This window comes from Sinohyriopsis cumingii, unplaced genomic scaffold, assembly GCF_028554795.1.
Source record: "Sinohyriopsis cumingii isolate HCF-2022 unplaced genomic scaffold, ASM2855479v2 utg000624l, whole genome shotgun sequence".
NCBI classification, from domain to species: domain Eukaryota; kingdom Metazoa; phylum Mollusca; class Bivalvia; order Unionida; family Unionidae; genus Sinohyriopsis; species Sinohyriopsis cumingii.
In genome coordinates this window covers 1,013,223-1,029,880 of record NW_028315919.1, presented here as the reverse complement: position 1 = coordinate 1,029,880, position 16,658 = coordinate 1,013,223, and the positions used below count along the sequence as shown (strand labels likewise).

The 16,658-nt window shown below is 34.8% G+C and overlaps 1 protein-coding gene across 3 annotated transcripts in view; it reads right to left on the bottom strand.

Moving 5' to 3' along the window:
- Positions 1-4,733: 4,733 nt before the first annotated feature.
- LOC149773580 (baculoviral IAP repeat-containing protein 7-A-like) overlaps positions 4,734-16,658 on the bottom strand; it is a 35,822-nt gene continuing 23,897 nt past the window's right edge. For all 3 annotated transcript variants that reach the window (XM_089946375.1, XM_089946376.1, XM_089946377.1), the window contains 5 exons: positions 16,336-16,514; positions 8,571-8,640; positions 7,987-8,103; positions 7,016-7,135; positions 4,734-5,280 (listed from right to left, as the gene is read on the bottom strand). In XM_089946375.1, coding sequence (XP_089802501.1) covers positions 5,084-5,280; positions 7,016-7,135; positions 7,987-8,103; positions 8,571-8,640; positions 16,336-16,514 — 683 coding nt within the window. In that variant the 3' untranslated portion in view covers positions 4,734-5,083. The remainder of the gene's footprint in view (positions 5,281-7,015; positions 7,136-7,986; positions 8,104-8,570; positions 8,641-16,335; positions 16,515-16,658) is intronic.

Here is a 16,658-nt window from a genome sequence, read left to right as displayed (position 1 = left end):
ATCACTAGGTCGCGCTATCATTCTAGCTAGTTGTTGATCAGCAGTTGTTTTGTGGAGTTTGATCTTTGAGACATGGTCTATAATCTGTATAATCCGTGACGTATTGGCAAACACCATTGAGGGACCTGTACTGCAATAATAATGGTCTGAGTATCTTGCGAGTTCAAGTACTGCCGCTGCCGCGCCAACGTCCATGCATGCTTCGATCTCTTTTCCGTCAGTGATGTATCTTGTGCTGTTAAATAACGACTTCACAAAACCAGACTGTTCTCCCGATCCGTATGGATTGCGATCAGGTTTCACAAGGATTCCTTTGACCTCAATGAACGCTGCCGGGGACAGGAAATACCGGCTTGTATCCTAAACCTGTAATTGAATTCGACAACGATCATCTGACACACGAGCATCATAAAAATAATTATGATAATCACAAACAGACTCGTCCTTGAACACTGGTTCGTTCATGTCGAATGCAGGATTTAATAGGCATTTGAACATGGTGTATAAGGTACTTCGACACTTCATTACACGATAAACATTGCCCCTGTCCCGAAACCTTCGAAGTGTCCCTCCACCCCGCAACAAGGTTAGCGAATGTATTTTCGGCGAGCGAGCAGCGGGTAAATCACTTGAGACGAGTCCAGCAAGATTATCTAGTCATTGTGTAATGGCATCATTGATAATTTTTTTGTGTCTGAAGGGAGTGTTTTTGTGTTGGCATCAGCAAGCTTACCTCGCGTGGTGTGAGCGTGGCAAGCTCGCTTGCCAGTCACGGGGGAATCAAAGGTTGCCGACCTATTAGTTTGGCAATTTGTTTTGTCCCTTATTCATAAAAGCATCTGATTCCACAATGGAGGTTTTATTTATGGGTTAAAAAAAAATTGTCGGCCGCCATTTTTGGGGCATTATTTTGACCTGGTTTGGCCGTCATTTTCTCTGTTCACCTCTTCTTGCAATGTTCTTCATATTGTGACTAAAAATCAAATAAATATATTCACATTTTATAGTGCATAAAAAAAACATCACGATGTGTCATATATTCATTTTAAAATGCGTTGGTCATTCCAACAGTTCCATGTATTTTTTTTATGTAATGTTTTCACACACCCCTCTGTCTGCCATTTTCTCTGTTCACCCCTCTTGCTGCTCTTGGTGTCATGGCTGTGACATATTTTCAGTCCCCATCATGTTTCATAAATGTTAATGAATCTATTTTGATAAATGTTTTACATACGCAAAAAATGTATTGAAATTATATACCACACATGGAACTTATTTACTTCTGAATGAAGGCAGGCAACACCTTTTTCTTATAAAACATTGCATTATAGTGTTGACATGTGGTTGGTTGAACAAGATTATTTAAATTTTATTTTGTGATTTTGTATCTTTGAGGATTATTTACAAACGTGCAAATGTAGGTAGCAAAATATTGAAACCTGGAAAAGCCATAGTAAGATAAATCTTTCCCGAGTTTTTAACTAATAATTTCTAGTTTAGTTTCTCCAATGACAAAAATACAGTTTTAACGAATCCAGGTGCATGCTAGGAATGCTTGATTGAAACCATGCAATAATTTGTGTGTGTAAATTAAATAAACATCTAAGATAAAAATTAACTTTTTTGTATAATACTGTGCAAAGAGATGGACAGACACAACAAGTTTAATATCTCGGTATTGCATGTTATGATATAAGCATCATTTTCTGCTTTGGAGAATGTACAACACTCAGTCACTGGGCCTGCTTCTGTCTTACCTGAGACTGAACATTTATTTTTTTTTATGTTCATTTAAGTATGAACCAATAAGCGCTGTGCAAACTGAATGATCTGCATTTTTAATGTTGTGTAAATGAAAAACATATGACTTGGCAAAATATAAAGGTCAACAATAAAATAGTTGATATAAATGCTAAAGCAATCCGAGTTTGATGTGTTTGAAATCAGACAGATAGAAGAATGTGAGACATTACTCAAGTAATCAACATGCTGAAAAAGAAAAAACAAGTCAGAGCAGAAATTTGCCAGTAAAAAAATAACCTTGTTGAAGATGTTTTAGATAATATGGAATCAAAACAAAATATTGCATGAATACAATAAAGTATTACTTTATTCCAAGGCCAAATGGTCCTGTCCAATGGGCAAGAGTTATCTTTCCACTTCATATTAATAGCCAAATTCGCCCCCCACCCCCATCTGTACTATATGTAACCCACCCCACCCCTTCCCAGCTCATAGAACAGTACTATCCTAGTTATAGGTCCTAAAACTGGATAAATCCTCCTCCTTAACACTTTATACATGTATACCTAATGAATAGACATGGCATACCTTACATGTTAGGACTGTTCCATTTAAACACGCATGGTACCAAGGGAAGGCATTATTTTTTAAAAGTATATGCCAAGGTACTTTGATTTTAGAGTTCATATTAAAATGATAGGTAATTTTAAATTGCATCTGTCGGCAAGTATCCCACTTTAAAAGTCTTCTCTGGGTCCCGTGTATTTGGTAATGTAACAAAAGTTATGCAGCGACATGACTAATCATTTTAATGTGTAACAGGTGTACAGAAAAATACGGAGACAGTCTTATGTACACACATATCTGATTACAAATACTGATTTTAGCATGGAATCTGCTGGACAGCCTGTGTAATAAATTCTTATGCATGTACAGACACATACCTCAGACATTTGCAAATGTTACAAGAACAAAACATGATCATGTTCCCATGTGTACATCTTTATTTTATAATTAGGTACAAAAATATCAATTTTGTAATTTTAAAGGATTAAACTCCTGTTTATAACTGATTTCATCCAAGTCTATCAATGAAAAAATCGATTAAATGCCAATCTGTGAAAACAGAATATTAATCCAATGTTCTGTGTGACCTTTAATGTGTTGTCAGATCTGTGCAGACCTATTGTATGAAATTCTGTGTTAACATCAACAAATTCTTTCAATACATTAATAATTCACTAAAGCTTTGTTTCTTTAAAAAACATTGATCAAAATATTCAGTAAAATTTATGAAGTTCAGAGCAAAAATCTTTGTTGACTACATAACCATGTAGACAGTGCATTTATAGAAACTGAAACAGAAAGTTGGCAACTATCAGCCTTTAATATTACTGTATTTATAACCTACAAGGGTTATTCAAGTAATCGAGATTCCCTGATAAAATCATCTGTGCCATCTTACACCAATGAGTGGCACTGTAAAAATAATTATTTGCAAAGATGATTATGCCTGTCACTTCATATCAAACTAATTACCCAATACACCCCATACATCTACCACCCAGATGTATCAGCCTGCCTCCTTTTTTCCTGTACATGCGTTTGCTCATATGGGTGGGGGTGGGGGATCTTTCATGCAGTCGTGCAACCTTTTGTTTGTTAGCTAGAAAACTTGACCTCTTCCGTTTGCCAGACAAATACATTTAGTCTGTTGCCCCCTGCTCACCACGGGGAGGTGGAAGCAGGAATTTTGAGCAGGACAAAGTTTGTTTTGTTAAGTGATTTCATGGGAGCATTTTACTTGTGTGAAATCTTAGATCTGTCAGTTTAAATATTGATAATGCATATAAACTTATCATATAAAATATATTTTCAGTGAAGAAAGGGAGCTAGATCTGGTGCTAAGTCCTGTAAGTACCTGAAACAGATGAATCTACAGAAAGAACACAAAACATGTCCATTCGAACTTTGTTTGAAAAGGAAATTGGTACAAAATGGTGTGATCAATGTCAAGAGTTGTTTTGCTGTGTGTGTGTAGGTTAGATATAAAATGGATATAGTGGTGTATATTGAGTGAAAGGTTGATTTATTACAGCCACTTTCAGAAAAGATGGCTACAACATAATGGACTTTCCTAGATATACAATGGGTCAGTGTTTCTATTGTGTATGCTACTGTTGTGTCTATTTTTTCTTCTGCATGGGTTTTTGAACAGGGTGGATGGGTTAATTTTTTTATTATTTGCTTTTTGCTTGTTGTGATTTTACTTGGTTTTTTTTGTTGTTTCTTTTGTTATGTACATAATAATATACAAAGTCAACTGTATGCCACAACAGCATACATTATTTGTAACAAATTACAGTAAATTAGAAGATCTAATACTTAACTTATATGAAATTACACTTTGTAGAATAATTTTTTTTGTAGTAACTGACTACAAGGATTAGTATTATTAGCTTTTTGGTAGGAGGAGTGGTAACCATGGTAGAGAGGCAATTGTAAGCTAATAATGTCACGACACCTTTTCCAAATATGGCTATACAGCAGATGTATCTAATGTTTTTGTATTAGTATAAATTGTTTTACACCCTTTTTAAATTTGTAATTGACATCTGAAAAGAATAAGATGCTTTATAATCATTTTTTGAAAAATATAATTTAGTCATCTGTTTCAAGACTTTTGGAATAGCTTAAATATCTCTCTCTACCCTTTCTGACTCACACCATAATTTTGGTTTTGCTGAAATTTGTCTGAATTTTATTGGGGCATGGAGATGGGAGAAATTCTACTTGAGAAAGATTATGGGTTCATTCAGCCATTTAGTAATCTAAGCAAATGAAGATTCACAACATGAATAAATAGTAAGAAAGTGAGAGAACAGAAAGACATTGTTATCCATTTGAAAGCAACACATTTCAAGGTTGGGAAATTAACACTCGGTGCAATATGAAATACCCATATATAATAAAGAACATTACGTCAAATGTGTGGGAATACTAGAACATCAGTGTCCACTGTTTATTTACAAAAAAGAAAGCTTTACAAAAAAAGAAAGCCGGAAACTATCCATCTTTAATGTTGGTATATTTAACACCTAAAAGGTATTCCCTTCCTGCAGAACTTGGGTCTTGATTAGTAACAATAATTCTCGTCTCTGTTGAATGTCACAAAAAAAATATACTAATATTTCTCTTCTGCACCAAACCATGCTGGAAAGTGGAAAACCTTTAGTGGATCTACACCATCTTCATTGTAGCACTGAATATCCTTCTGTTTTTACCGAACGTATATCCATGTTAAAACAGAAAAAATAGCAATAACACAAGATATTCCAGATTATGACATGTACGTCCTAACTTTCTCCTTTATTTTTCTGAAGCAGCAAGTACATATCTGCAAGTCATGTGAGCATGATTCACAGACAACGTGATGAGTGCAGGGGAGGAACAAGATGTTTCGTTGTTTGGTTTTACACTCTGTACATTGTAACAACTCCTTCAAATGTTTGTTCTCAGACATCACCTGTTCAGTAGCTGCCAACAGAAGAAAAGAAGATAACAGAATGACTTAGAATAATCTTACTTTGCCTTTCTCATTTTAACGACATTTGCTGCTTAATGGATGATTTCTAAGGCACTGAAGTAAAGTGCTTAAATTTACATCTCTAGATTTTGATTAAACAAAATAAGATTGTGCATTTCTTTTCAATGCTTTCATCCAATAACATGTTTTTTCTTCCTGTCAGTGTACTACTGTTTGATCACCCTCAACTAAAGGTACAATATCATACATCAGAACAAAGCACGAGTTAGCTTGCTCTTCCATTAAAAGTCTAAAAACAAAGGATGTAAATAGGTGAATACATGAAAAAGGTCTTCAGAAAAGGGGCTGATTGTGAAAGCGCCAAAAGACAAGACTGTTCCTGGGGTAAGTTTTCTTTACAGTTAGATTGTTAAATGTATGACATGGAAATATTTAACAGGCAAGAGCTCCTGGAGGTTTCACCCCCTGGGCCCTTAAGCAGGTTATATCTGATAGACCCCTCACCTATTTGTTTAAGTTGCCCCTAAATGATAGTTCTGGATCTGTCCCTGATTAGATAGTTTAGCTTCAGTTACATGTTACAAAGACATTTCAGGAAAGAAATTAAATAATTTCTAAAATTCATAGTGGTTGGACAAAAGAATTCTGATATTATACTTTCTTTCATAACTTGTCATTTTGAGGAGACATTTTTGGCAAAGCACAAACTGATCAAATGTTCAGTAGTTCACAAGCAAGCACTTTAGAAGACTTACTACACAGGTGTCCTTGGTACATTTTACAGCATATGAATAAGGTATATTTGGCCATCCAAAGTTAAGCCATCATGATGTGCATGGGACTGTAATGCTAGCCTTAATTACCACACCAATTCACCCCACATAATGGACATGGTTACTATTATTAGACTGGGTAGTCTCTGTTTTTCCTGATTCTATGTTGTGGATAACCAGTTGAATTAGATGCCTATAACAATGATGATAACTAAGAACAAAACTTAAATATGACATTTAAAAAGGTAACAAAATGTACAGGCCAGAGTATGACCTTTAATTCAACTGGAGTTAGCTTAACAATCAGTTCTATCTATCCTGTACTTTTAACTTGTACTATTTTATAGGCAGTCAAGGTGCGTCTAAAAGACCATAATCTAAGTTAAAAGGTTTCTGCCTTTCCTCAATGTCGCAGAGAATGACAAGTTAAATTAATAAGGTACATCATAAAAAGCGAGATTGGGCCAATGGAAAGAATTGTGAAGGTCAAACAAAATATCAAAACTTTTGTACTCTGCTTGCACCCAATCTGGTGTTATTACCCCTTAATGTGAGATAAAATAAAAACATGATTATACATTATGTAACGAGTTTGAGATTGCTGTAAGGTAGACCTTCTTGCTTTTGTTACATGTTCTCATGCATCCTTATGAGAACCAATGACTGTTTTTTGTGGATCTTGGAACACAATGTTTCAATAAGGCCAAGTCATGTGTACATCATGTGACACTGAAAACTATGTGCTAACCAGGTGGCCATGGGTACTACACATGGTCGGTATATTTTATACTTGTTCATACCACCAATTGCAATCAAATGCCCTTGCAGAATTCCAGAACCATCACCAGTAAAAACACTATATGAATAATTCTGAACACAAAAGACATAAATGGGCACATTTATCTGGGGTTTCCTTCTGCACTGTCACAAATGCTGCTGTTTATGTACTTACCTGATGTGTTACCAACAGATGGTGGGCAGTTGGCAGACAGCTTGTAATTACTTAATTCGCTATGCATGTCCTTTTCCAGCATGATATCTACAATTTCCTGAACAGTAAAATCTTGTTTACCTGCATGAGAGAAAATGAAATCTTGGTCGAGTGATGATTCTTTCAGGAAGATCTCTTTGAACTCCATTGAACAGTTTTAGCAGTACTTAAGCTTTTTCACTATCATCAGCACTATTTAATAGTCACACAAAGAGGCTGCTTTTTCACATGATTGCAATGTGTGTGTGTGTGTGTGTGTGTTCAAAAGTCAAAACTCCCAAATACTTTCATAGCCTTCAATACATGTAATGTGGTCTACATGATAATGGTCATCTTGCCCAATACAAAATAAAACACAGAGTCATCAAAAATCTGTACCATAAATATACAAACTGTTATTTTTATTTAAGGAGATACTGGAGTCTTATTCTAAAACAAAATTGTTCTGCTATATTCATTTTTAGATCTGGCTAAATTCAATTATGCAGGTCAACCTCTGAAAAAAGGCTAAACAACTAGCTCTCCTATCCAGGCTTTGCCAATTGTCAATTTCACTTAAAGATTTCACCTCTGAACAGCCATTCACATATAAGGCAGAAATTATTCCATCCTGTAGTTGGCTGGTAAAGAATGCCTGCATTGTACATATCTGAAGTAATTTAAAAACATTTCCACAGGTCAAGTCATGATAAAAGAGGGCATTATGAGTAAGGTAAACAGAAAAAACTGGAACAACCAACCGACTTTACCTGATTGACATCAATCCCATGCACATGGGTCTGTTATTAAACTTAGGCTGCATTGAACCAAAGTGAGAAACTTTAAAATCATATTTTATTCATATTTTTGCATCATGTTTTATCTTATTATCAATTTGTGCTTCAATATTTGCAAATGAATGACATCCTTATAATACGTAAATTGTGTTTTACCTTTCTTGAAAATGTCATTTATCGCCATTGCAACATCTTTCTTTGAAAATCCCATTGTGATGACAGACTGTGCATCTTTACTTTCCAGGACACTTGGCTCTTTGATTTCATTTGTGACTGAAGCAAAGAATAAATATTTATTTGATTAAATGTAGCACTGAGAAAGTGGAGAAGAAAAAAAACCTGCTTACTCACATTGTGTCAAACAAAGAAACAGAGACTGAACCATTGGAAATGCATTAAGTCACAAAACTGTACACTTAAATGGTATTACCTTTCTGAAACAGTATGCACAGTAGATAGTCATTAGCAGCATTAGTAGCAGCAGTATAATAATAATAATAATAATAATAATAATAATAATAATAAAATCAATATACACATTTCTGACGGTCTGTACAAATTAAATGAATGCCAATACAAGCCAAATTTGACATCTTAACCATGTCAGACTGTGTTTCTTATCAGCCTTAATATGACTCAGTATGTATGTAGGTAAGCATGAAGATGTCTAAAAAACAGGTAGGTAATAGGTAGGTAAGTATAGTGTTTCCTATTTTGTTTTCACTCTGTTGTTCTCTTACCTGAGTCAGGATTTGTATTAGCATTTTTGACCCCTCCCCACGTTGCACCTCTATGCACAGTATAGTCATCCTGCAAAATATAAGGCAGAAAAATAATCAAACAAGTCTACAATATCAACTTTCAAAACTAGTGAATAAATAAAATCATGCTCAAAATCATTAATCTTGTATCCAGCCAAAGAAAGATATGGTCATGTTTAACGGTAAATGGTTGCCATCTCATGGACAGACAGTCAATGGATTTTTCTTGGGGGTGGGGGGGCTTTGTTTCTTTTTATAATGTTTTGTTTGTTTTCTTTTGCTTCAAGGGATGCACTTAAAAGATCGAAATCATACATCAAGTCCATGATGAAGAATTAGCCAGGTCAATTAAAGATGTATAAAGACCCTTTGCTCCATCACATAATTCTAAATATGTAGAAACACCCAAAAAAGAAGTACAAGTAGCTGCCTGTGCTTGCTCCAATCACCAGCTACCCAGCACATCACGGAAACATGACAAGGACAATAAGCACTTTCAAACAGCAAATATTTTTTAAAAAATACTATAAAAAGTGTACAGTACTGTAAACTAAATATTCTGGAAAGTAAATGTTTTAAAAGTGGAAAGTCTCCAGTTTCATGTCATGAATTGACTGGTTTTTACTCCATTATATAAGATTAACAGTTTTAAAACAACAAATACCATTACACGAACTAATTATTTACATCTCTGAAACTTTATTTCATTTTATTCTTTTGGTTTTCAGTGTGATGTAACACACACACACACACGTTATTATATGCAACACATACAACCTTTGCACTTTTCAAAATGTAATCAGGGGTTTTAAAGTCTATGCAGCAAGCATCAATGTTTATTTTACACTGTAAAAATGATGTCAGTGTATTTGCATTTAGGGACTTCCTACAATCTGTATGTATTCTTTTTCATTATAGAAAAAGACCTCTCACAGTCTGCATTGTTGTGTGGCAATGTAAGTAGTCGCTGAATAACTAATTTCAGATTTGTGAAGCGGATGCCACCATTACTAATTGTCTGGCTGATAATATCCAGCCAGCAGCTACAAAAGTTATTTTTCTGGAAATCGGCCATTAATACTGGCACACATTCATCAGGCAGCATGCAATAATCCTCAAACTCATCTTTAAGTGCTTCATGATCCAGGTGAGGAGCAACTCAAAAACGAATGTGTCGCTACTAGTATAAAAAAAATGATATGTGCAACGTATTTTTGAAAAATATATATCCCCCCATTAAGCCTTAGTTCTACAATGTAAGACCTCGACCTACTATTTATATTTTGGGTGTTGAGGTCTTATTGCCCAATGACAGCACTGTGTAGTGTGTTCGGAAGTCGATTAACTTCGGAACAATAAGTCAATATTTAGGAATATCTATTATACTTTGCATCCCATATTGGTGCTTTTCTACAAATTAAAGTTTTATTGTTTTAGTAAAACTTTACTTACACTGATGTCTTTTTCCTAATAAATTCAAATTCCCACACAAGCAAATAGACATGTTTTCAAGTTCCATTGGCTGGAATGCAATGGAAGTTGGGAATATCAAAATCGGTTAAAAGGATAATAAGAATCTTGAACAAAACAAAGCTATTTAAACAATTTCTTCAATATTAATATATTTTTATTTGTTTCATTAAAGAAGGATACTTCAACTTAACCTGATTTCTGCATTCCCAGCTTCCATTGTTTCCAAAGCATATTCAAGTTATCCCCATGTTGCTTGCACATAGCTAAAAAAAAGATTCTGGATCTTGCTTGATTTTTAAAGAAAAATGCATCCAGACTCCAGGAATAAAAAAAAGGTAAATATTAAACAAACAAAAGAAACCCACACATTTTTAAAAGAACAAAAAACGTACAAAATGATTGTACGGCCCTACACAGAAGAAAATGAAAAAATCCAAGTTGACAAGGATGAGTTCTTTATGCCCAATGCTTAGTAACGATTATTGTGACTAGTGACCAGTACCTAGTGATTGGTTACTAGTGACTAGCATCATGACCGGTGACTGGTATCTGGTGGTCTGTACCCATTGATAGTGATTGGGCAATGACTGGCCACCTGAAGTCAATGGTTATAGAGATTTGTGGAAATGAGAAACGATGCATTACCTTCTTGGGTATGAACAGTTAACTGCCTGACCATGTATAGCAAAATGTGTTAACCCTATCTGCAAGGGTAAGACTGTGTTTGCGCTTTGGATGGTGCTTCTTATGCAAAGCTTATAGCCCTTAATGTTAGATGATGTATTCTTCTTGGAAGACACTATCTTATCAGGGATGCTGCTGCTCCCTTCTCTTTTATTTGGGGGAGTGCAATAACAGAGGTTCCATTACACGGTAGATGCTGGTATTTACTGACAAAATTTGCCGTGTCGGTATTCATGTAGCAACAAATATTAAAACATGTTTTTTAAGTCCTAAATGTTAAGTGTCTCAACATCAAATTCTGTAAGAAGCTTACTTATTCTATTCATGCAGTTGTAGTCCCATATCCCTGCTGACTCTGATCAGTGATTGTCAGCAACAACAGAGCACAAAAAGGAGTCAGCTTATCACTTTAATGGGTTGCAAGGATTTGACAACTGATTCAAGATGAAGCATTCCTCTTTCTGTTTCATAATTGATCCAAGCAGTCACTTTCTGCTTCATTACATTTGTGTTGAAGAATCTTGAATATCAGGATATTTCTTTGCTATGCTGTTTATTTTTCTGTATACCATTGGTGTTTTTATTTCTCTTGTTCAAAACAAATTAATAAACACATGTTTGTTTGCTGGGGTACTGGCTTATTTGGATTTGCTGGTTTCTATTCATAGATGACTAAGTCATGTGATCTAGCCATGCTAAAGCTGAATGCTTTCACTCACAACAAGCCAATAAAAGTAAACATTTTATGCCGTGCATGGAAACACTTTAACTATTTACTTAATAACTGAGCTCAGAACTTGAGTTGTTAATTGTGTTTGGATTAAGTTGATGACTGACAGTGATGATATTGGAACAGGATTACAATATATTTTGTTCCAAAAAGCACTGCAAATTTTATCCTATCTTATCTTTAACTCAGTACATTTTCAGCTCATTGTCATTAAATGTAGCTAAAAGTACCCAATTCATTTTAAATACTTCATGTGAAATGAATTAGGCACTTTTAGCTAAATTTAATGTTGACCTGATAATTTACTGTGTTACAGATAAGATAAAATTTGTGATGCTGTGTGGAACAAACGATAGTGTTGTGGTGTTCACTTGTGATGCTGTTCATTATGAATGCAGCTCCTGTAAAAGGTCAGAAAATCAGTTTATAACATAATTTTTTTCCAGTATATGCAAGCGATAACCCAAGCATTCATGACACTTTAAATTTGGCTCATTGGAATTTACCGGTAAAATCTGGTCTTGTACTGACTTTTTCCATCCTTGCCAGTACCAGGTACCAGTAGTAGGGCAACTTTAGTGGAAACACTGAATGAATTCTCTGCAAAGTAGCTTTCACCTCTTCATGGGTGGTAACAGATGCAGTCGTTTCCAGTTATGGTAATACACTTTGATCTTAAAGACACAGAGAAAGAATAACACACTCTTTTACTCTTTGTATTATGAAAGATTATTTTTCTTATGCCCCAAATTACCCACATTCGACAATAAAATATTTGGGATGACCAAAATAACAATGAAGTTTAATAACAACAGCATCGGGTTCATTGTTATCCTTGCTGATGTATAATAATAACAGCATCAGGTTCATTGTTATCCTTACTGATGTATAACAACAGCATCAGGTTCATTGTTATCCTTACTGATGTATAAAAACAACAGCATCAGGTTCATTGTTATCCTTACTGATGTATAAAAACAACAGCATCAGGTTCATTGTTATCCTTAATGATGTATAATAACAACAGCATCAGGTTCATTGTTATCCTTAATGATGTATAATAACAACAGCATCAGGTTCATTGTTATCCTTACTGATGTATAAAAACAACAGCATCAGGTTCATTGTTATCCTTGCTGATGTATAAAAACAACAGCATCAGGTTCATTGTTATCCTTACTGATGTATAATAACAGCATCAGGTTGATTGTAATCCTTAATGATGTATAATAACAACATCAGGTTCATTGTTATCCTTACTGATGCATAATAACAATAGCATCAGCTTCATTGTTATCCTTACTGATGTATAATAACTGCATCAGGTTCATTGTTACCCTTACTGATGTATAATAGCAACAGCATCAGGTTCATTGTTATCCTTAGTGATGTATAATAACAGCATCAGTTTCATTGTTATCCTTACTGATGTATAATAACAACAGCATCAGGTTCATTGTAATCCTTACTGATGTATAACAACAACAGCACCAGCAGTGTATCCCCCAGGGGTGTAAAATTGAGGGTTAAAAAAAAATCCCTTGGTGTCAGAATTGGGGGTCAAATAAAAAATGTGGGGGTCAAAACTGTACTGACAAATTTTCATATGACTCGTACTTTGTTAGCTTGAAATAGGATATTGCAACTTGCACAACATACTCTCTCTCTTTCTATAAACATACAAATAAATCAATATGCACAATTAACAAACAAATGCATTGTCCATTCAAAGAATAATTTTATTAGTTCATTTTTCTTTAAAAGTCGTACTTTTAACAGTCTCCTCATAATCAATATGAAGCAATATTATATCCCAACACATTATATACAAACCAATACAAAAAGCCAAATAAATCTTTTAACAAAATGGCAGTCAAATTACTGCCTTTTATAAAATCTGTACTATCATCGGTTTCATTGTACTTCATCCTAGAACATAATTATCCAAATATCAAGGAAGATAATGTTTCATCTTCTTTCTAATAAGTTACACTTGAACTTTAAAATCTATCTTTTATTGCAGCAAAGTTAAAAACCAACAAAATCTGCAATGACCTGCTGTCTTTGTAATCCAAATAACGCATTTGTCTCTGCAAGTTTACTGATTTCTTTGTTGCAAAAGAATGTCTTGGGTTATAATCTGTTCTCCAGATATCTTGTGCGAACGAGGGCAGATTGTTTAAAATTCTAAAATCCTGTCAAGAAAGGATTATTCACTTTTGCTGTCTTCGCAGTCATGCGATCATAAGTCACACCGGTAATCCTAATGCATGAATACCGTATTCCAGTCAAGGGCATTATTTTCTCCATTTTTCAATAAAGTTAGATCCACAGTTACTCTTTTGTGTTCTGCTTCTTTCACTTTCTTCAAGAATGCTATTTAGTGCATTGCGTTTTAATCTGGAGATCACTTTCTAGTGCAACATGCATTGAGGTTAAACATCTAGATGACAGCTTGCTGAGCTAGATGGAAATCGCACAAGAGATCGCGAGATTAGGGGAAGCTGCTCTGTCATAACATTGCCTATGCCAGTCTGGTTCATTGTTTCGAATGTTCCCTGCATTGCACTCTGCTATACGAATAGAGGAGCGCAAGGCAAGTAACAAACAAAGCGGAGAACCAGTCAGTGCATATGCTCAAAGTATATACAATGCCATCCATTGTCCAATGCATTAGATGTTAAATAAATCCTAATCACATTATGAAAATCCTTTGCGTCAAAAAAACGCATGGCAACAAAATGTGTGTGTCAATTTTCTCCAGTGTGCGTCCCTGATGCACAAATGTGCGTAAAGGGAAACACTGGCATCAGGTTCATTGTTATCCTTACTATTTATTCGTAACTGAAAACATCTGAGTTTATTGTTATCTTTGTTTACTAAACAAACTGTAAACAGATTAACATCCTCTATAAACTATATTAATGCAACAAACACTGAAAAATGAATGGAGGAACATGTGTATTAAAGTTGCTAGGTGATTAATTAGATGTTCATAACTCATATTTCATTAAATAACAATAATGAAACTAATATATTAATCCCCATGTAAACACTAAAATTGAAAACATACAAATGGATAATTCTGACAACACATTAGAAATCTATATGTATTCCTACAATTAAATCCTAAACTCATGCCAAATAGGGAAGTATGTCGCTCATCATGTGAAAAGCACTAAAAAAAATATCACTGTACTATCAAAACAAACCTTTTGATAATTAAGGACTAAGAGATATTGTTTTATTAATAAAAAATTGTGAATATCAGGTCCAAACACAGAATAAACATCAGTGTGGTATTTTTCCTTTAAGCGATCATTTTCATTCCAAGTTGTGATTGATGATGTCATTTTCTATTCACATCTTGACTTATGATATCTGGAAAATAATGAGGATGGGCTGTTGTGCATGAGCATATGATGGCAAGTCAAACTGGGTCAATACACATTGTCTAAAAATTTCTAAAATAGGAGGATGGTACATCTGCATAGCTGCCAACCTTCCAGGCTCACAATTAGTGAAAACAGAGATAAAAAGTCATGAATTTGGACATGAATTAGTGAAAAATACCGTGACAATAACTCCATCCACTCTGACTGTCAATACTACACTATATCAAGGTCGCAATATAAAACTAAAACACTACATATATGCAGAAATAGTTATTTATCAAGACATGATACTGTGGCAGACTTGAACTTCCTCAACTGCATGATCGTAAATTTGTTTTCTAAACAGTTTAGATTTCGTGGCTACTGGTTGATCTTGGTGACTAAAATTGCTGACAAATTTTCTGCAGCTAAGGAGGCCCTAAAGTCTGTCTTATTTTTCCTCACTAGAGAAAATACTCTTTTGCTGTCACTCTTGCTGTGAGGAATGCACAGGAGCTGCAGCACTTTTGGTTCTTTCAAAGGAAAATTTGGAAGTGATTTTCGAGTCCGGGAACATTTGTTTAGCATGGTCTCCAGCTGATAAAGGTAGATTTTGTTCGACAAGAAAACTCACAAATAATGCTTCAGCATTGGTAGCTTGCAGGTCTTCCGCCGATGGCTTAAAATATTCCAGAGCTGAAATCTGCGAATTCTTCATTTTCCCGACTTCATGTTTTTTCCAACTGATGTGCTTCCTCACGTCGTCTCTGAGACCATGCCCAATACTACAATTTGTGGCAAACTGAGTGCAAAAAGCATGATGCATATCAATGTTTAATGGCAGAATGCACTGTCAGTTTTTGATATATTCCAAATTAAACTTCACTTTTTGAGCAATACATTTCTTTTTCCTTGGTGGTGAAGACATTTTCAAGATCTAACATGCGATGCTGAACAGTAACTCAAATCAGTGTTGGTGACGCATGCACGGAGCAAAATTCTGGTTAGGCCCCAATTTCTCTCAAATGCATTTGTAAAACTACTCTTATACATATAGATTAAAATAGGCTAAAATGCTTGCCAACGGGCCAACTGTACTAATCGGCTGTAGTTCTACTAATATCGTGAACAGCAGTATCAAACTGTTTCGGCAACTGTGAATATCACGACTAGCGCTTAACAGGAAATCGGTTATTTTATTAAAGATTTAAAATAATCAAGAAATGGAGAATTTGTAAACATTTGGCTTGCAGTGTGAATCCAAGAATCGCTGAAAAAGTCATGAAATTCATGCCGAATTTGTAAGGGTTGGCAGCTATGCATCTGGCATGAATGAAGTTTCCTGCTGCAAAACAGAGCCATGCTGAAAAGTAGTGACAGGTAACTAAAATATAATAAATGATTGATGGTTGCAAAACTACTCTTTATTTTGTCATTGACTGGAAGCTTTAATAATGATCCACCCAAATTAATGATGACTTACCTCCTCGTCTGATTCTTCTGTCGACATCCGCACTAAGTTGATAAATTCTTCACCCTTTACATGATGAACATATGCACATTGTGGAAACCACCGCGCATGCTCAACCCAAGGATCATCATCAGGGTCCCAGTTCTTCAAACCACCATCACAAGCAAAACACCGAACTACGTCTTGGAATCCTGAAGATTGGATGAACACAATAAATGCAAATATTTTTCAAGTACAAATACACGTGATAAAGAAAACAAATCTTCAAGTACTATATGAACTGATGCTTGTCAAACTATGGACACCAAAGACAGACTAAAAACATTCATTCTTTA